At 34.1% G+C, this 22,309-nt stretch overlaps 1 protein-coding gene across 2 annotated transcripts in view; it reads right to left on the bottom strand.

Annotated features, from left to right (window-relative positions):
- Positions 1-22,309, bottom strand: part of LOC138705011 (collagenase 3-like) — a 111,878-nt gene that overhangs the window by 63,048 nt on the left and 26,521 nt on the right. For both annotated transcript variants that reach the window (XM_069833548.1, XM_069833549.1), the window contains exons 2-3: positions 17,275-17,404; positions 6,341-6,433 (exon numbers count right to left, since the gene is read on the bottom strand). In XM_069833548.1, coding sequence (XP_069689649.1) covers positions 6,341-6,433; positions 17,275-17,404 — 223 coding nt within the window. The remainder of the gene's footprint in view (positions 1-6,340; positions 6,434-17,274; positions 17,405-22,309) is intronic.

Here is a 22,309-nt window from a genome sequence, read left to right as displayed (position 1 = left end):
CAATACTAGAATAAATGTTTGATTTTCTTCCTGCCAAGATATTTTTATGAATAAAATTAATCTGTGGAAAAAGGACACAATATACTCTTCTTGTAGATATTGTGTTTGAATGTGAGACAGAAGTTGAGAATTTCATTTCCAGTAAAAATACAAAAATATAATTTAAAATCTACACCTTTAGTGATCAAATGAAAACGGTATACATACAGAATGAAACTCTAAAATGTTTTTTCTCAAAACACCATTTTGGACTGTGTGCCCTTTTCCCATAGACTACCTCAATTACTTTACTTACCTTATAGACATTCCTCAGGTGATATACTTTTTTTCATTGTTGTATTATACTCTTCATTAACTCACTCAATAAATAATCAAATGTAATTTTGCTCATTTTAAAGTAATTAAAAATTTTATCATCATGCATTTTCAACGAATGATATAGCAAGTGAAACTGGCTCTCATTTTTGTTTTCTATAATAGGATGAACCAAAAAAATATCTGTTTCGACAACGCCTCTGCCTTCTACAACGTAATGAAAGCCACAACAGTGCTTTCTCTTGAAAATCCATTTTGGTACTAAGCTTGCGGCGTGATGTGGTTGTCTGTGGTCAATATGGACTTCAAAGTTAAGGTCCGTATGAGTTAAGTCGACCACGAAAAAAAAGTCTGCATGTGGTTGGTTCCGACGAAAGCACACCACACGAAAACTGCAAAATAATCGCAAAGTGTGGTCCTGTGAGTTGAGCCTACATGTTTGACAACAATGCCTGAAATATGGCATTTCTTTAATATGCTACGGTCCACACCTGTGGAGTAACGGTTAGCACGTCTAGCCGCGAAACCAGGTGGCCCGGGTTCGATTCCCGGTCGGGGCAAGTTACCTGGTTGAGGTTTTTTCCGGGGTTTTCCCTCAACCCCATATGAGCAAATGCTGGGTAACTTTCGGTGTTGGACCCCGGACTCATTTCACCGGCATTATCACCTTCATCTCATTCAGACGCTAAATAACCTAAGCTGTTGATAAAGCGTCGTAAAATACCCTACTAAAATAAAAAAAAATTTAATATGCTACCAAGTCAAAATTAATTTTAATGTTATTCAACAGTGCAAGTGTTTCTTTTTTAAACAACAGTATTTAGTCTATTACATTTAATATATTAGTAGCCTATATAGTATGTTTTTCGGGTCTTTTTTTTTTTAAGTATTTGTACAGCACATCTGATGTAGTATTAACTTTAACTCTGCACAGTGAAACCAAGTACTGTACAGTATAACATAATATTATTTTGATAAACCTAAACCCACTGGTTTGAATGAGTGAGATTATGGTTCAAGTGCTTCGACAGGAAGTGAAGTAAGTTGATAATAACTCATTTCATCATTTTCAAACAATAACACAAACACTGTGGATGATAAAATCCAGGCTAGTTAACTACTTACTTGTAACACATAATCCTATTTGTTGGAATGAAACTACATTGAAAGAATTTAAATTAAAATACGAATGGTTAGTATGTACCATACGGTAAAGAATGCAAGTTGGGTGTTCAATATGTAAAGAAGAAGTTACAACGACTGCATACCTGTAAGGAATGGAGTTGTATTTTTGTGGGTCCTGTTGAAAATAAACTAGCTCAGTCTTAAATCATTAAGAAGAAAGATTTAGGTACAAACATAAGAATTTTGAAGCACATTTAATTGTGTGCAGACAAGATAAAAAAAGGGAGCGAAAAGTACTAGAAACAGTACAGAACAGTAGAAGGATATTTTCGATAGTCTAAGGAAAATGTTTCCTTGGCACAGCATATTTTATAGAAAAAAAAAAGTAAGCCATATTTAGATTTTCATGACATTATGATCTGCAAATTGAAAATAGACTGCAGATGGTCAAAACACTACACAGCAATTTCAGCATCATAGATTACATTGCAGGCATGACGAGGAAAAAGCTATGTTCATCTATCAATAGCTAGTAAATCCAGAATCTGTGTGTTCATCGATGAGTCTGAGACTATGTCTGTAGCTTCACGTTCTCTAATGATGCGGGTAAACTTGTTAAAGTAAGAAGTTTTGTACCTTCACTCTGTTAAATAATTTAACTATTATGGTACCAATTTACTTTAGTGACTAGTTTCGGTAGGAACTTTTCACCATAATCAAACTTCTAGTGAATTCCTGTGCCTTCTCTTGCTTGGTGTCTTGGTTGGGGACTGGGGAATGTGTAGGTAGTGGTGAGGACGTGTTTGTGATTGGTAGGGTAGTGTTATGTCGAAAACAGCATGCATTCTGAAATTCAGTTGAATGTTGAGGTGTGCTTATATATTATTTCGTTTTGTTCTAGTATAGTTAGTTTCTCGCTTTTCGGTTCAATGTGTAGAAGTTCCATGTCTGTCTTTATATTTCTCTAGATGTAGTTGGAGTTGGTGATGTGTTCTGCGTAGGTGGATGTTTTGTGTGATTTGATTGTGGCTGTGGTGCCTTCGTTGTATCATGTTTGAAAAGATCTTCCTGTTTGTCTGAGGTAGAACTCGTTACAACTATGGGATGTTAATTTGTAACACCTGTCAGGTTATATTTGTTTGTGTGTTGAGATGATTTTGTAATGTGTTGTACCCCTATGTTCTGTATGTCTGTATGTAATATTGTATTTTAATTTTCTGAAAGAGGATGCAATTTTGTATGTGCTTTTATATCCGTATGTTAGTGTGATGTATTTGTCATGATCTTGTGTTTGCTTCTTTGTTTCTTGCGAATATGTTTTGCCTTTATTATGTTATATATTATGCAGGTGTTGTATCCATTCTCTTGTGAAATTTATTTATAGTGTGTACTTCTTCATTATGGTCTTGTTGGTCCATTGATATATTGATTAATTTGTGTATTATGGATCGAAATGCTGTATGTTTGTGTTATATTGGGTGATTAGAGGTTTGTTTATGTCTGTGACTATTGTTGAGTTTCTGTTAAAATTTTAATTTACGTTTATTATCTACCTCTGTTATTGTAATATCTAAGAAATTTATGGATTTGTTGTTCTAAATTTATAATGTAGCCTATTGTGAAATCATTGCAATAAGTGAATGTCTCAGGAATTTCTATGCCACATCAATAAATTTAGGAATGAAGTTATATTGTCAGACTCCAAAGCAGCTATTCTACCAATCGTCTCTAAACACACGCCTTCATCTCAAACAGCAGAAATAACTAAAATGCTCTCTCAATTAATATCACTCAATAAAAGAATTGTATTCCAATGGATACCATCCCATTGTGGAATCCTGGGAAACGAGAATGCGGATGCTTTAGCAAAGAAGGGCAGCACTGCTGCTTACAGACCTGTTACTAAATCTACGTATTACTCTGTGAAGAGATTTATTAAATCTACATACTTAGACTTCAACAAACAAAATTTGATAACTCAATCCCAAGGGAAAAAATGGAACTCTCTGCATCAAAATCCACAGTTAATTCCCGATTTACCACGAAAATCGTCTGTAGCTGCATTTAGATTGGCAACAGGCCATGATTGTTTGGCCAAACACCTGGATAGAATTGGAATATATCAGTCCCCTAACTGCCCATTGTGCAACTCAAACCAAGAAATGGATTCGGAACACCTCAAAATCTGTGCTTCAGTGGCTAGTCATGATAATATATTTGAAAAAATATTGGAGTACAAGAGGTCAAATAACTTTATTGTCAAACGCCTGGCATTAGAAAACAACAACAACATAGTGTAATTTTGAGCGTATTTTGTGTATGTGTCTCTGTAGGTTTTAGATCTGTATTTTGTTTCCATTGTACAGCATGGAATTATAATTTCGTCGACATATCTGTGCCAATATATGACGTTGTCTCCGTGCTTATTATTATCATTATTTAGGATGTGTAGGCTACCGGTATCTATGTTATTTATAAAAATTTCTTCTAAGGTGCTGGACATGGGTGATCCCATGGGTAGGCCTTCAGTTTGGGTGTAGTATTTATTATAGCCAAATCTTTCACACACTCAAAAGTTTCGCTGCAATATATACAGGCTTAAATTGAAGTTACCCACTTGATGAGCATCAGTCACAAGCAAAAGCACATCGTCGTGTTTTATTTCACTTGCTACAGTAAATTCATTGACTTACCATACCAAGCACATCGTCGTGTTTTATTTTGCTTGCTACAGTAAATTCATTGACTTTCCGTACCTAAAGTCTTCAGATTGTGGAACAGATCACTTTCTCGAGACACTCTATTCAGCAGGAACGTTGAGCCCCTGTCCCCTGTCTCTCTTCCTCCATTGTTCTGATTACTGGTACTACATTTGAAGAGTCCACTGCAAGAATGATGGATGTCACTTTCTTGTCGAAAATGAACGAAGACTGTCAATGCATAGCTTAAGACAGATAGAATGTACATAGAGAGTTATATGGCATTAGCACTGATAGTCATTGTCCAGTAATGGTCGGAAAATCTCAGTTAAGCTTTGAGCTTTCAAACTTTCAATTGCTTCTCCTGCAAAAGTATTCCAAATGACATCCATCATTCTTGCAGTGGACTCTTCATTTGTTACAAATCGTCCCATTGAATTGATGGTTTCATCTAGCAGCACTCATTTCTTTCCATTAACAGCTTGTCGAATATCTGCCACAGTTTTCTCGTAACACTGATTTACATATTTCTTTTTGCATACCGGTAGTAGAGGAATCTGAAAGCTTAAATTCTTTCCAGTATCCTTGTAGTTTCACGTTGTTCAATATTCAATGGAATGTTGACACTAATGAAGGCTTTGCACAAGTCTTCGTGAAAGTGTAAATTGTTTGATGAATACTGGCTCAGAAATAGACATCGAAGACCACACATATGTTCATTGCTATCCACTTGTTGCTCTACTCTTAGTTTTTTCTGCTGCCACTTTCATACGGTACTGCAGATCTGGCAATAGAACACTGTTCCATTTGTGCTAAAAATCTTTCTCAACATCATACTACAATACAGACTGTTTCAATTTCACCGTGGTATTTGATTTTGTCTTCAGCATAATGCACTTTGAATTTAATAGACCACTTTTTAGCCTTCAGACTATACTGGCAGCGTTTGGAAGCATGCACTTACAAATTTCACTTGTCTCCACCCTAAACATCCTTATTGAAAGGGGTAGCCTATGGGGGTGGCTGTCTGACCGTCACCATAGAGAGGAATACCTGGACAGAATGAGATGGCAAGTATCTCTTTCTCTTTCAAAATGAACAAGTCAATTTGAACCTCATGCACAATAGGAGAAACTGACACGACAATGTACAATGACAGGAAAGACTGGGAAAAGCCCGAATTTCAGAACAGTAAATGGAATAGAATGGAATTTACGGAGGGGGGCACTATGGCTCAGCACTGCGACCTGTTAAGGTCTATTGCGCTAACCCTCTAGTGGTGCTTTCCCAAACCCACACTGGCTGACCACACTAAGGTTCTCTGTGTACCTAGGTTTCAAGCAGGCAACCCCACTCGTCCCTAGGCCAGCACCCTCCGTGCACCACCAGCCAGTGATCGGGGAATGCTACGGAATGGTAACGAAATGGAGAAATGGTGACGGAATGATGTAAATGCCTAATATGGGGAAAAAATGGGAGAACCCCGAGAAAAATCCCAACTAAACCTTATGTGCCACAAATGTCACTATGGATTTTTCAATGAAAAATCCCAGCCCTGACTGGGATTCGAACCTGGGCCGCCTGCGTGACAGGCTGAAGGTCTGACCACTCAGCCACTGCAGGGACTTCAGAACAGTGAAGAAGTTGATAACCAACTGAGAGTCCCGGGTAGTAGTGTTACAAACACAAAGGATCAGCATGCAGAAGGCTTGTGATCACTTGTTCCAAACCAGCTGTTATAAGCAGACAAATCTATATTGTGGAATGATTCATTACATAGGGGTGGACATTTTGACTTCATTGAATTTGTAGAAAAACCATTAAAAATATGTGCAAAATCATGGACGTTATTGACTAAACTGTGTACAGAAAATAAAGGAAATAAAAAATGAAATAATGAATTTAATGGAGATTTGTAACCAAAATTCAATGAAGACACTAAAAAAGCGACTGAATAGAACAAAAATGATGTTAAGAGGAAAAAATGGTAAAGAAACGACCTATCAAATATGTCTTATAACACTCAATTTATCATAAAAAATGTAAATACTAAAGCAGCTATATTTCTGGCTTACCAGAAAAAAAAGATGAAATTTTTTCATATTGCTAGCCATAATAATTATCCTATAAAATTCTTAAGAGAATTCTCAAGTCTTACGATAATTTATTTGAGCATTACCTTATACTAAAATGCCACTTACATGTTCTCCTGGTGTCACTTTCGAAGTCGAACTTATCTTTCTCTCCACAGCGAGGCAACTTCATAATACCCAGGGTTTCATTGTTCAGTACTCCTAAAAAATAACGATATGAACTTTAGACCATGAAGAATGGTATAATTACCACCACCACCACCACCACCACCACTGCCACCTCCGCTGCTGCTGCCGCTGCCATCACCACCACTGTCACCGCCACTGCCACCACCACCACCGCCATCACACGTTTCCAATAAAGTTATGGGTCGTCTCAGAACATAGCTTCCTCTTTATAATCCTCAACATGGTTACTTTCCCAGCTAAAACCCCCCTCCTTTAAGTTCGTTTTCACTTACTCCAGCCATCTAGTCCCGAGTCTTTTTAAGGTTCTTCTGCCTTTTACTGTTATTTCCCTTGCTCTCATGGGCGTACTTCATCTATTCTTTTCAAATGTCCCCGTCATTTTAACCTTATTTTCTCTATTAAGTACCATACTTTGAACTCCTAATGTCTGCCTAATAATTTCATTTCTGATTTTGTCCCTGTTTGTTTTCATTTCGATAATTCTTAAAAATTTCATTTCTCTTGCCTGCATTCTACTTATACTTTTTAACCATGGTACAGTGTTTCCTAGAGGCATAAAAGCTGGCCAGAAATACTAAAAGCCACTTTAACACTTTTTTTTTACCAATTTTTGGTACCAACTGAAAGATAATATCATATTAACAATATATCAGCTCTACTGGCTTATCTTAGGACAATGTTTCTCAACTGATGGCTCGCGTTCCGCTGGGTATACTTGAACAGTGAAGTGGTAGACCCAGTTTTTTTTCGTCCATAATAAAGGCGCTTAATTTAACACTTTATATATATATATATATATATATATATATATATTAGTATTGATTGAATTAATCTGTGCATTAAGTTATTACAAACATTTTACGATTATGTTCATGACTGTTTAATAGTAACTTTTTAATGTTGTTACACGTTAAAGTAACTACACTGTTTATTATATTTATTACGGAGGCACTTAATAAATAATAAATTCTAAGTGAGCACGTACACAATACAGAATCAGAAACACTTTAGCACTTTAGTAGGGTAACGAATGTTCATTGATCACTATTACTAGTATTGGTACTGTCCTCCCCTCCGAAAGTTGTGACAGCGCTTGCAGTAGGCCTGAGCCGTCCCTAGTTTGTTTCAGAACTCAGTAGATGTATGACTTCCACATGTAGTGTCCTTTTCTTGTATTTTGTTCGGTTCTCTTGGCGGAAGGATGTTATAAAAGGATCAGAGGTGGCAAGGAGTCAATTGAATATATCCCGATTAGTGGCCTCTCTTGAAATCTTTCTGGCATACAGTTCACGAAATTGCTTAAGGTGTTTATACCTTGCTTCTTGTGCTTCTTCCTACATTTGTCCAATTGAATGATAAATTTGCAAAACGGCTTAAGTCCACATTTTGGGAGTTTTGAGTTGAGAGCATGATTATGTTACTATGTGCAAGGGTCATCGTTTAGTAACAGCATGACTTTAATCCACGACTTTTGTATAGTTTTCCTTAGCAGCAGAATGTTTGGTTAAGGGGTAAAACGAATTTAGTCCTGGTCTTAAGTTGTTTTGCCTGTCAAGTACTGAAGAAACTTACATAATATGTAATTTTAATTATACAATCAGCTGACAAAATGTTTTTTGTCTGTTGTCATTGGTAATTCTTCAGTTGAGAAAATTTACTACACTTGAAAAACAGAGCATGAAAATGAAAAGCAATATGTTCAGTAATCATGCTGAACTTGTAGCTGAAGTAAAAAGTATTGCAAAATGGCGCCAAGTTAAGTATCTAGAGAGAGAGGATTTTCTTGCTGTCACATTTGACTACATGAAAAATGTAGCTTGCCTAACACCAGTTCAGGATATGTACTACTATTGCCAGCTCACCGTCTCAGTTTTCTCTGTGCACAGCATGAAAACTAGTGAAATGTCCTTTTGTGTCTACCATGAGGGACAGGCCAAGAAACGTCTTAATGAGGTATGTAATTTTCTCCTGCACACTACTTCGATAACTATGTCACATCCAGTATATTAAAGAACTGTGGTTGTTCTGCAACAGTTGTCCGGGACAAAATAAGAACAGCCTACTAATCAAATTCTTAGTGGCAATAAGTGCTCAGAAACATTTCTTACAACATCAAACTTTTCTCCATCAGAGGTCTGTGCTCTTGTGATTAAAAAATTGTTTAAAATAATGTTGTTCAACAATTGCAATAAGGTTATTTTATGATTTTGGTATAGGCTAAATACATTTAGTTAAACATGTTTATGTGTCAATAACCTAATAATTATGATGTAGAATTGAAGTTAATTTGCAGAACAACTTAAGTCCTGAAGATAATTAAATTTTTTACAACCTGAAGAAGAGTACAAAAGTATGAATTTTTATACTAAAAATTTTTCTCTTACATATAAAAAATTATATTGTAACAATATATGGTTCAGCGAAGTCAAAAACAGTTTTCTTTAATTTTCTCAAAACTACTTCTAGGGACATAAGTCGTTTTGTAAATTCACCATTCAATTGGAAGTAATGCCTCGGAAATAATAGTCGAACCATGAATGTGTATTTTATGTACAGTGACAGGCATGGGATACCAAGAGTATAGTGAGACAAATAATCTGGCAGTCTCAGTTGCATATTTTTCAAATTCATTTATGTTTATTTCAGATCCACAGGATATGGTTTTAAATATAATTCCACATCTGTGGATGAGATTCCTGTCAATGCCGGTTATTTCTGCACTTACTTTATTTTTGCAGCGAATGTTAAATTTTTCGCAATCCCTGCAGATTTTCTTACATTTTGAGTTTTTCTACGCTTAGACTTACTACTGCTCTCTCCAAACTTTGCCTGTGGTCCTCCTCTTTTCTGTAGAGTAGGTTTTATAGCATTTAAATCACATACAAACTCTTTATCTAACACTGCTCGTTTTTTTTTTTTAAATCAAACACCCATCCTGTTAGATTGATCGATTCTGCGAAACAAATTAATGCAAAAACGAGAAACATGTCTTTCTAACAATTTAATTTGATCATGGGAGACTTCTAGACCGATTTTTGTAATAAGAAACTGTAATACTACGTCTTTCTGTTTCTTACGACCACTTTTTTCCTTCTGTAAAGTATCAAACAATTCTTTCCTTTTGCAACGGTACTCCATTCTGAAACCAAAATAAATGACTAAAAATTTGTTACTTTTTACTTTTATAACTATTTGATAGCCAAATTGAACATAGTTTTGCTGTAGAGAAGAAATTAACTGTTACTGAGAATATTCGTATTTTAGACGATTAATTTGAAGTACGCTAATACATATATTTGTCTAAATTTTATCAAAAGGGGCAAATATGGGCAATTTTACCTTTCAAGATCATCAAGTAAACATGTCAGGCTACACGTTGGTCAAGGAAATAACACGGGGCAACGTGAGGCAATTTTTGCTGGTCTGCATAAAGACCGAACTTAAGGAATCACAAAATAAAATTTCACATAATATGATTATGATTCCTCAGCGAAGCATAATATACTTAATCATTATAATAATAACGTATTCTTAATTCAGAAACATAACTCTAACAATCCATAATAACATTTACCTGAAAATCAACCACAGAAGTACAAAAGATATAATTGAAATTCTAATTGAAAAACACACAATCACAACACAGCAAACACGACACTTCATGCACTACTTTCAAAGGTTCGAATACAACTGCGTAGAATTAGACCTGCTACGAGGGTGGCTGTTTTATGACCGCCAGACCTTGGAGATAGTTGGGGTATATTGCAAACACCATAAAATTAAAAGTGAAAAAATCATTTTTGGCCAGCTTTTGAGCCTCTTGGAAACACTATGCATGGGCTAGGTCTCACATACTGTTATGTATGTATATATTTATTCACTCTGCAAATGTGTATATACCCGGTGGCAGTGGTAACTAATTACACTCAATAATGACAATTAATTATAAACACAATTAATAAAAAAATACAATTAATAATAAATTAATACTACTACTACTATTACTACTACTACTACTACTACTACTACTACTACTACTACTACTACTACTACTACTACTACTACTACTACTACTAATAATAATAATAATAATAATAATAATAATAATAATAACAGGAAGCATCCTAAATTAAATGAAGCATGATCACTTAAAATAACATTTAAAGTAAATCTAATTTGTATCTTAACCCTAAGTTCGAACTAAAACACACGAGTATATGTTCATACCTGCACAAGTATCTTTCAACACTGCACTCATTTTGCTGACTACTCACTCACTGCACTGGAACTACGACACATTTCACTGATTCTACCCTGATTTCACTAACACTTCAAAAACATTTCACTGTTCAAATACCGGCACCGGTTTGTACTTTGCATTTCCACTATATGTGTTATGTAATAATATTTATACAGCATAATCTTGATTTCCTTTGATACATCCCAATCTCACAAAATATTCTTTACTGTATTGTAAAATTTAGCACCTATTCCAGGTATTTTAGTGATTTCTTCTTTTATTTTTCCTGTGCATGAAATTTTACTTCCTAAATAATCCGTTTCTTCGACTTCTTTTAAAACATAGTTTTTAATTTTTATGATTTCAATGTCTGTCTGTCCTCTTCCAGTCTTAATTACTAGACATTTCTCTGGCTTTACTGCTAGCCACATTTTTCAACTTCTTTCTTAATTTCATTTTATTGTCTTCGCATATTTACAAACTGAAAATAAAAGCTATTAATTCAGATGTTTGGGATGGGTAGGGCATGTAGCACATATGGGTGAATCCAGAAATGCATATAGAGTGTTAGTTGGAGGCCTGAGGGAAAAAGATCTTTCGGGAGGCCGTGACATAGATGGGAGGATAATATTAAAATTGATTTGAGGGAGGTGGGATATGGTGCTAGGAACTGAATTAGTCTTGCTCAGGATAGGGACTGATGGCGGACTTAGGTGCGGACAGCAATGAACCTCTGGGTTTCTTAAAAACCATTTGTAAATAAGTAATTGAATAAAAGCTGTTATGGGTTTCAAAAGCACGTTAAATCAAGATACCTTACTTACGAAACGAAATGCAGAATTTATAAAACATTGATAAGACTAGTGTTGATGTATGTATGTGTGTGAGACCTGAACCATGTTCCTGTTTGAAATTTGTATGTATGTATGTGAAACCTGAACCTTGTTCCTGTTTGTCATTTTACGGTTAAATATAATTGAAAGGACAGTAGCCTACTACGAAGTGTCTATGGTGTAATACAAGACAGAAGAGAATGAAGATTGAGATATAATAATGATTGTACCAACTCTATAAATCCACAGACATAATTAAAGCAACAAATTAAAGCAGCAAGACTAGGATGAGCAGGTCATATTAAAAGATTGTCAGATAATGAAATTTCTAGGCTGGTCATGGAATGTAGGCCGGAAGAAAGAAGAAGTGCTGGATGACCAAAGCTTAGATAGATGGATGGTGTACCGGTAATGAAGGATCTGAAAATACTTGGAATCCAGACGGTTGCCAAGTATAGAGAGAAGTGAAGGAAAGTTCTGAAGTGGCTGAAGCCCAGGGCCTGATTTATAATTTCAGAGGTCCAGAGCATAATTTTCTTCATGAGGCCCCTTCTTTTCATATATGACTAGCCCTGTCTCATTTTACTTTAAATTCTGTCACCTTCTCCTTCCACCACGTATTTAAAGCCCAGTTCCCACGGTGCTTGTTTTCTTGCTGGCTAGCAAGCTGGGTGCTGTGATTGGTACGGTGCTGGCTCCTGTGTTGGCTAAAGTGATGGTTGTTGTGTGTCTCAACGCTATGTTCTGAGTCACCTCGCTTGGTTGTATATCATTGTTTATGCAAATAAAAAAATGAGGTACCCTACATAAATATTATTTTAAGAAACACAGGAAATGAATATGGGTAAATTATGAGCGCAGAAACGCCATTTCGTGACACTTTTTAAAATAACTTGCTCCAGTGAGCTCTGTGGTAAAATGCTTATTTATTATGGACTGTATGGTCCAGTAAAAATACTCATCTTTACGACAAAACTCTAAACTATTATGTTATGTGAACAAAATGAAACTTAAATGTATAAAATTAGAGTATTTTATGTGGACCAAATAAAGTTGCAATAATCAAGTTATACAATATTTCGACAGAATATCAAGTTTTCTGTGCGTAAAGATCTATTTTCATCTTACCTCAGTCCTCATATGTAGTATTACATCCATGTAGAGAAACTACAAATTTCATATAGTGAAGGAATTACCGAAATTAACTTCTGAGATTACTTCATACAAACACACAAATATTCTCTCTATATTAATATTGATAAACGTCAAATCCGCCTTAAATAGACGGAGTAATTTGTTTTTATTTCATTATAGCCATCGACGTCGTTCCTGCAATAACTCCTATGTGACATATTTATCGATTTTCAAATTTTTGCTCTATTAAATAACTTAAATAGTTATACAGCAAATAATAAAATCTTCTATATGTAATTATATTTCTTTCTTTCGAAAATGTAAGAATTCACGATCTCCTATGTACCACTGCCATAGAATGAATAAATGTGTTTTTCTTCCTAGTGAAAAATTTTATGTTTTGCACATAGGAGTTATTGCAGGACCAAAGAAGCTATAATCTGAGATGGCGGTGAAAATGTATTGTATTGTTATTTTAAAAGTCTTGTATATTCTTAAATATCAGTTCTATCAAAATTTTGCTCAGAATGAAACTTATCGGAAATCATTTTTAAAGAAACTTTTGTTATGTAACACTTTTCACAGAAATCAATAATAAGCGAGATATTTCCATTTATTTAATTCACGTCCCCTTATAACACCCTTTTAAATAAAGTATTTTGAATGCTATATAGACTAAAATCTAAGTTACAACGAACTTAATTTATATTCCAATTTTCATCGAAATCCGTTTAGCTATTATCGCGTGAAAAGGTAACAAACATACAGACAGAGAGACAGACGGACGGACGGACAGAGAGACAAATAAAAATTTCAAATAAGCGATTTTCGATCTCAGGATGGATAATTACACATGTTAACACCAGTTATATTTGGAAAAGCGAAAATTACCAGAAAAATTTCGGTTACAGATTTATTATTAGTATAGATTATATTATATTATGTTTTATTATATTATGTTATATTATATTATATTATATATTATATTATTTAAAAAGTGTGTTGATAACGAATTTACTCTGATAAGTAAATTTTTAATTTGTTGTGGGGGCTCTTGAATCTCAGGAGGAACAACTTTTACAACAGCGCAACATAATCTGCTTGGCTTATTACCCAATTTTTTTCCATTGCATTTATTGCGTATGTATTTTAACACGATTCAATTGAGCATAGTTAAAATTTGGATTATAAAATAATGGAATGCTAAGCTAACGTACTATTATTGCATACCAGTACTAAATCAATACACTCTCGTTGTTTGTTAATTCTCTGAGATGAAAATGAATATGTACACAAACATTATTTTAAGAATACAGGAAACGAATGTACAGAATAGCCTATCAATTTTCCTGTGCATAAGAAGCTATTTTAATCTTACCTGTCCTCGATTCACTCAGAAGTTACTGTAATAACATTGTAGCATTATGTCCATCTAGAGAAATTGAGGAGCGTTTTTGCAAAAGTCGATAGATGCAGAAATCAAGATTTTACAGAAATTACATTTTTTAATTTAAAGACAGAAATATTTATTTTACAACAACAATTTTCACAGAAAGCATTCTTTGTTCTGAGGCAATGAAAGTAGGTTTGAAAAATATAAACACTTTTTTGTTATTACTTGTCAGTTTTAGGCGCAAAATATAAGAATTTTTTCAAAAGTCAATAGATGCAGAAATCAAGATTTACAGAAATTACATTTTTTAATTTAAACATACAAATATTTATTTTACAACAACAATTTTGACAGGAAGTATTCTTTGTTTTGAGGCAATGAAAGTAGGTTTGAAAAATGTAAGCACTTTTTTTTAATTACTTGTCAATTTTAGGCGCAAAAAATGAGATTTTTTCAAAAGTCAATAGATGCAGTCTATCTTCATATGAATCTCATTACAACATCAATAAAATTGAAGAAAATTATTAGTGTCAACACAAAAGTACAATTTTATCACAGAAGTCTAATGGGACACATCTGCTAGAACTGTTGTGTAGAAGTCCTTTGCCTCGCCTGTTACTTCGAAATACTGCATGAGTTTCTTAACGTCATTCTTTTTTTCTTTTGACACCATGTTGACTTCTGAAAGAACAGGGGAGTTTAACACACTACCACATGTTTTAATTCTTTGCTTTAGCACACACACTGCCACTGGACACGCTGTGTAGCCTATGTGTTTTGCACAGTAACAGAAACATCACGATGTTTTCCCAAAGTTTTACTGTAAGTGATCACTCGCTGCAGAGCCATCTTAAATGGTAGTGTCGATCTTAACACCTTTTGAGCACTCGATTTTAAGTCCATGATTTTCCAGTCCTTGTTGAGATTTTTGACTGTGCCATGATTTTCTAGTATGTTGTGGTAGCCATTGGGAGTCAGTATGTCTTCCGTTCTCCTGTAGTCTTTTTCTGTTCTTCCGAAAAAACGATCTGGAGCCATATACGTAGCTACGACCGCGTATCGGAAAGAAATGAAGAATGCGAGTAAAAATATTGTTTTGCTCCGAAAAAAAAACCATAAGAGTTGTCATTATAATGCTATTCTTGTTCTGACTGGCAGAAGAATCAGAAAAGAGATGAATGGTGGAAGGAGTTGCGAATTTTTTTTCTAGATTAAAAAAAGAAACTAGCAATACAGATGCGACTTAGTTACATCCCCTTGATGACTGGGTCTCCAACCAAATATAGAATGAAATGTCCTTAATTTCTTGTCGTTTTTAATGTATCATAACACGTAGGTTGTACAGCTATACTTGCTTTGCGTAGAACACTTCGCCCACTGATAATTTCGGCAGAGGTTGATTTTGTTGCAAGTCAAAACATATCTTTATTAATTCTGGATTATCATCTTTCATAATTTTGTAAAACTTATCTGCACGAAGTTTATGTGGTCTATATTGGGTCCTGAGTTCATTTCTTTTACCAAGTCTGTCTCTGCCTTCATTTGGAATAGGTCTATCTTGCAGGTTGAGCAGGAATCAGTACGGGGAGTTTTAAATGACAAGTTGAAATAAGTGTAAAATAAGTTTATACTTCGAGAGTGAGTAAGTCTCAAGTAGTCCAAGTTTTTTCTTTTTTCACAGAAATATGGCCACATTTCTTTTTATAGAGTTTTCTGGAGGCAGATATCCCTTACTAGATTTTCCCCTAGTAGGCCTATAGTGGCTCTCTCTGCATTTGTACATCTTTATGTAATTTTTAACTCCTGTTGTAAGATTCTCATACTTCTTATCTGAAATATTTCCTCCTCTATTTTCCCTTAGTGACTGTCCTGTAGAGTAGAATCTATTTGCCAGAAGAGACAATCGGTCCTTCGAGAAACCATTTATGCCTTGGAAACTTGATGCATAAACAGGGATTATCTGTCCATCTGCTTTCCTGATATTGTATTTAATTGACACACTTTGTTTTCCTCTCGAAGACTCGATATTCACCATCCTATGCTTTGGTGATGTGATGGTCATGAACTTAATAAGTAATTTGTCTTGATTTATTTTGCATAAAATCTTAAATTTATTGTGAAATGCACTAATGTCATCCAAAGTTAACTCTGCCACTTTACACTGCTTACTTCATTTAGTTTATGGATTGGAGGAAGAGTCTGCAAGTCCATGAGGACATTTTATATTTGGTTCATGCTTCTTCGTTTTACGCTTCCCTGTACGAGGACTCTTCTCTTTAGTTCTGTATTTCCTACTATTCACTACTCCTTGAATCATAATCATTTCATCTCCTGGATCCATTATTCACACACAGAAATTAACTAGAACATCAGAACACTGGAAAATGCTCTCACTTAAAACTCGTCTGAAGTCATATGTGAATGAAAAGTATTTCACTTCATATTCGCCACTTCACTGTCAAGTTGAGTGGGAGAAATAGATAAATAGTTTTCGCCTCAGTAATTTACAGTTATGCGAGAAATCCTAGACAGTGAAGCTTTAGTTTGGGGAGGGAAATCAAATAGCTTCTGTCTCAGCGATTTACCGCTAGGCGACAAAATAATAGCATTCCAATTCTGTCGGCAATCCTAATAAAATTAAATTGTCTGAAATACTATGCTGAAAACTATTTTATTTGACCCTGCACATATTTCAAATAAGGACTCGAGCATCTATCGAGTTTTGCTTTAACTAAGCGACAGCATCTATCGAGTTTTGAAAAAACCTGGAAGGTTTGGTGGTCTCTACACACGGTATGAATCAAGTTTTGCTAAATCCGAGTTCATAGGTCGATTCCGAAGCTAGAAAACATACGATATCCATATATAACTCATTTTCGAAAATTTCTGCATCTATCGACTTTTGCAAAAACGCTCCACAATTACACTTTCCAATAGTGAAATAATAATTATAGAAATCGGTTAATTAGCTTCCAAGATTACTTCATACAAACACAGAAAATTATTCTCTGTAGGCTATGTTTAATAGCTTCCGTTTGTTGTTGTCCAAGGCCCCTTATAGACGAAGTCATTTGTTTTTATTTAATTACAGATCATTAGATGGCATTGTTATTTTAATTTTAAAACTCATTTATGTCATTAAATATCAGTCCTATCAAAATTTTGCTCAGAATAAAACTTGAAATCATTTTTAAAGTAACTTTTGTTATGTAACATTTCTCATGTGTGATTATGTACTGTAATATTACATTACCTGTTGACTCAAGTCCTGCAAATATCTGAAAATCTCTCAGTGCTGTCTCCAAGGATTTATTGAAATCTGTAGTGTTTGCAGCAGCATTCAAAAGTTGAGGATCCACATAGCCATATTGCACAAGATATTTCTGGAAAGATAAAAATTATTTGGTTTGGAGTGCCTTCATGCTTACTAAGGCATATTGCAGTGTGTACAGTATAGTTTACCCATACATACCGGTACTTTCTCTGTTGCTCTACCAGTCAGTTCATAGACTGATAACTCAGTTTCCAGCAGGTGTCAGTAATATAGTGATGACAAGAAAAAGATAATAACAATAAAAGAATGTCAAGAAGAAATAAAGTTATTATGACGAGGTAAGAATGGTGACTACACCAATGCTATGAAAATAATGCCATTTCTAGTCATGGTACATGAATCTATAGAGTGTATTAAAAATTATTTAAGCAGATGACCATGACAAGATGTGCCTCTGCATTAATTATATATTTTCAAGATATTTCAATAGCCTTTTATTTGTCTTCATTTATCTTCATGTTATAACAAATAGTGAATTGAAGACCTAACAGGAAAAAGGATGTAACATGAAATTTATGAAATATGTGACTTAGGTAGAAGAAGTAATTTTGAAGCATTCATTTGTAACAATAAATGATTGCTTAATAAACTTGTATCCTTGATTAGTCAAATGGTTCACCTAGTAAATATTTGCCTAACGAAATGTTCCCCTGAAATTATTTTCCTTTCTCCTGAAACGTGTATTATAAATTTGTTGGTTACACCCTTATTTCAGAGAGGTCTTCAATTGTGCGTATGTTTCAGTTAGTGTTATAATTGCTCAAATAATAATTGAAGACATTATTACAAAACAGCCCTATACTTGTTTTTTTGAAAGATGGGACATGGCAGGAGCATTGCGATCGGAAAAACAACTGTATGTCACATAGCGTGGTAGGCCTGTTGCTGTTGTAACAACGGTTGAGTTGCCAAACTTATCATTCCCACATGGTGAGTGCTTAATATCTCTCTTTGCGACATTTATTGTGCACATAATGTTAGCATTGGTAGGTTTCGTGTTTGATTCTCTGTCGATTTTTGTATTGCTTTCTTGCCTTCGCGTCAATTGTCAATGAATGTTTTAATGTCAGCCATCTTAACATCAATTGCTATCTTCCATCAGCTGGCAGCATGGTAGTCCTTATTGGCAACATAGCACTGTAGTTCCAAGCTCGGCTGCTTAACTGTCATGTCTCATGTTTAAAAAAAAACAAGTATAGTCATTTTTAATGAAATTGAGTTAAGGACAATTTTGCTATTACCGGATTTGAAATGTTTATAGACTCCAAAAACGACCCATGTTAGGTGCAATAGCCACAAGGATAAACTATAGTTGTACGAAAATAGCTGACATGTGTTGTTCTTTTTATATTTTCTTTTCTCTTTTTGTAATAATATCTTCAATTGAGGAGTTGAATCGAATATGGGCGTAATCCATGTTTTGCCCTTTTTCCGTTCAATGCATTATTAGATTCTCTAATATGTATTTGGTCACCTTGCAAAGTTTCGATTTGATATCTCTTTTCTAGTGGTCTGTGGCACAGTATAAGTGTTGAGCTGTTTTTACACTTTAATCACTGTCTAGTATATACAGTCACGAACCTCAATACGTAGTAAATATGCATCCATAGCAGGGGCGTATTTTGCGGACTAAAGAAAAAGTTTATAATATAACATAATGTAATAATTTTGTATTATTAGTTTTACCCTAGTAATTAAAATTAAAGTAATTGTTAGATATATTTTGTGTAATAATAGGGTCAGTGGTAGCCCAAACCCTTTAACCAGTATACGCCACTGATCCATAGATAGTTGCTAACCACTTGGATCGCTACTATCGCCTCATCATAGACAATGCGAAATAGTACCTGCACAGTCTATTGTTCCTAGCACCCTCAACAACTCAAGCTTCGTGACTGCATACACTAGACTGTGGTTTAATATTAGTTATCAGGTGGTGGTTGGAAGGTTATGTTTTCTAATTTCTACGTACATACTTGGGACTTCAGGGAGAACTCAATTTATTATTGTTTTAAAGGGTTAGGTACAGCTTACAGCAGTAAAACTTTTGGAAATATTCAACATTTTTTCCTCCATTACTGTATCTAGTACAATAATGAAAGTTAGTATGTGTAAAACGGTGTCCTTCTGCTATATGAAAAAAATATATACATTTTTACTATTTAAAACAATTATTTACATTTTTCTTTTTCAAAATTCAGTTCACTGTACAGTGATGAAGCGTTTCCCACATGACTAAAAAACTATCCAACATTCTGTGATGAAACTTTTTGTGTGTATTTATGCATGTCATATCGACAATATGGTGCAAGATCACTTCCGTATCTTTGATAGATTGTCTGATAAAAAATAAATTCATTAACAAAAATGGTCAAATATCAGTATTTCTTCTAACACAAAATAAAAAAAATATGTTATTTATTAAGGAATGTAGTTGAAAGAGCATGATATTGTAAACATGTGTTTCAGCAATAAAGTAAAAGAGAGAGAACATGAAGAAGTTAATAAGTTTGTGAGTTATGAGGGAAACGCTTCATCACTGCACAGTGAACTACCACCATTATTAATTAAAATATATATATATATATATATATATATATATATATAAATTTTTTTTTAAATCGTAAAAATATTTTTTTCATATAGCAGAAGGACAGTGTTTTACACATACCAATTTTCATTATTGTACAAGATAAAGTAATGGAGGAAAAAAATGTTGAATATTTCCAAAAATTTTACCGCTATAAGCTGTACCTAACCCCTTAATGTGTCTGCTTCAGAGAGTTTTCTCGGTTGTTACTGTCCATATTCTTTTGTCAAGAGGACGCAGCATTTAACAGATTTAGATGTTCCAGCTGTCCCACCAAACCCTGTGAAATCGAGGAAGGAAAATGATGTTAGGAGTCTGTACATATTCCTGTCAGAAGAACAGAAGACAGGTTACTTTGAACTAGTCTTTGCTAAGTTTCATCAATTTACTTGACTTTTGTTGTATCTAGTACATTTTTCTTAATTTCCTCATCTTTTCTTCTTTTACACAAGTGGAATCTTTAATATTGTTCTGAAAATATGGTTGTGTTTACAAAGGAGAAAGCATTTTACTTGTAATCATTTCTCACGAATTTTAAAATATGATGAAACACAATGTTGTCCTTAAAACAGTATAAATTGTGTGTTCATATTCCTTGTGTAATCCTCTTTATTTAATCCTCAACAAGAAATCACAGAAGGAAATTTGTTCTGTCGTTTTTCCATGCATAGGGTAATTGAATGGAAGAAAAGCCATTGAGTGGAATAAGGACAATTGCAACGGTATTTTATAACGACTATTTCTTCCTTGCTGTATACACATTTATATCAATTAAAATGTTTTTCAATTAATAAAATATTGAATAACAGCGTGAATGTCCGTTCTTTACTCTGAATAAAAATGTGTTATTTATACAGTTACTCAAATATTTCAAAGGCCTTTTTCTCAAAACTTCAATTTCTGGGTTATGCCCGTTTTCGATTCAACTCTTCAATTGATATCTGGTCATTTTATTAATTCGTGTTTATTAATTTTCATTAGTAATACTTTTCCTATCTTCAACTATGTTTCTATTTATCAATTACTACATACCGGTACCTACTCAAACACGAATGCCAGCGAATTCATCATATAGGCCTACCCATTATGCAATAAATTTAACGGTGATGCCGAGAATATATTAATATTTTCTTCTAAGTGTAAGTCCCGGTTTCATGGTTTATGCATTGGATTGTGCGAAGATGAAGTTAAAATTCATGGCGAGTCTCCTTCTTTATGGCTGTGCTCGTCCTGTAAGTTGAAAGATGAAAATCCTACATCTAACAGTGGTGGTAGATGGGTATACGCACTGGCACATGTGCACATTCTGTACTAAATTGTTTTCGTATCGTTTTTGTTGGTTTCTTATTACTTAATTTGTCAACATTTCCCTTCTTGAAACCTGTATTCTGTCTTGTGGTCACTTAAGTTTCCGCACACTGTGAACATCAAGTTATATCCATCTGTCCACTCATAGAATTACCACAAGTCTTAAAAGTATTTTACATAGAGGCATAAATATGTATAATAAAATTCCAAGCTCCATAATAAGTAGTAAACAAAAGAAGTTTAAAAGCATGGGCAACAGGTTGCTGCTGCATCATATGCCATATACTGTAGAGGAATTTATGTCTTTAGACCTTGCATGAAAGTGCCTAATGTGTAATTGTGAAGGCATATAGGTCATTATTACTGTTAACATCATCATCATCATCATTATTATTATTATTATTATTATTATTATTATTATTATTATTATTATTATTATTATTATTATTATACTATCTTAGATACAGTTCTTCTTAAATCATGTCAGCAGATGTCCTGCAATAACAAAGCTACAAATTCATAAATATATCTATAGTATAATCAGAAACTAGATTAAGACTTCGAAATAAGATTGACGAAGCCATGATTTGTAAAGATCTTTATGGTGAATAAATTACTACTACTACTACTACTACTACATAAGTACTGTACTTTGGTTTTTATTTCTATACGCTATACACCTTCACATTGTGAGCATCTGCGTATGGGTATAGGCAATAGGGATATCCTGAACTAGCACCAACAGATTGCGCACGTGTACTTTGAGGGATGCGCTTTGCGTGTGCATTTGTTTTTCGGTATGTAAACATTGAGGATATACGTAGTGTATTAGTATATTAAATACTCTTAAAAACGACTAAAAATGGCAAATTTTTGTCATGTTCCATATGTAAAAACCAGGGAAAGCTTTTGGTCTTCAATCAGGTCCCGAAATATTCTGAATATATGCTTTAAACCTTAAAAAATATACGTAATTAAATTGCTTCTCGAAAGTACTAGCTATTAAATAAAAGTAACTACTTCAAGTAAGTAATTATTGACTACAGTTTCATTTTG

The sequence above is a fragment of the Periplaneta americana genome, chromosome 8, assembly GCF_040183065.1.
Source record: "Periplaneta americana isolate PAMFEO1 chromosome 8, P.americana_PAMFEO1_priV1, whole genome shotgun sequence".
Lineage (NCBI taxonomy): Eukaryota > Metazoa > Arthropoda > Insecta > Blattodea > Blattidae > Periplaneta > Periplaneta americana.
The sequence above is the reverse complement of the archived record's forward strand: the minus strand, read 5'-3'. Positions and strand labels throughout refer to the sequence as shown.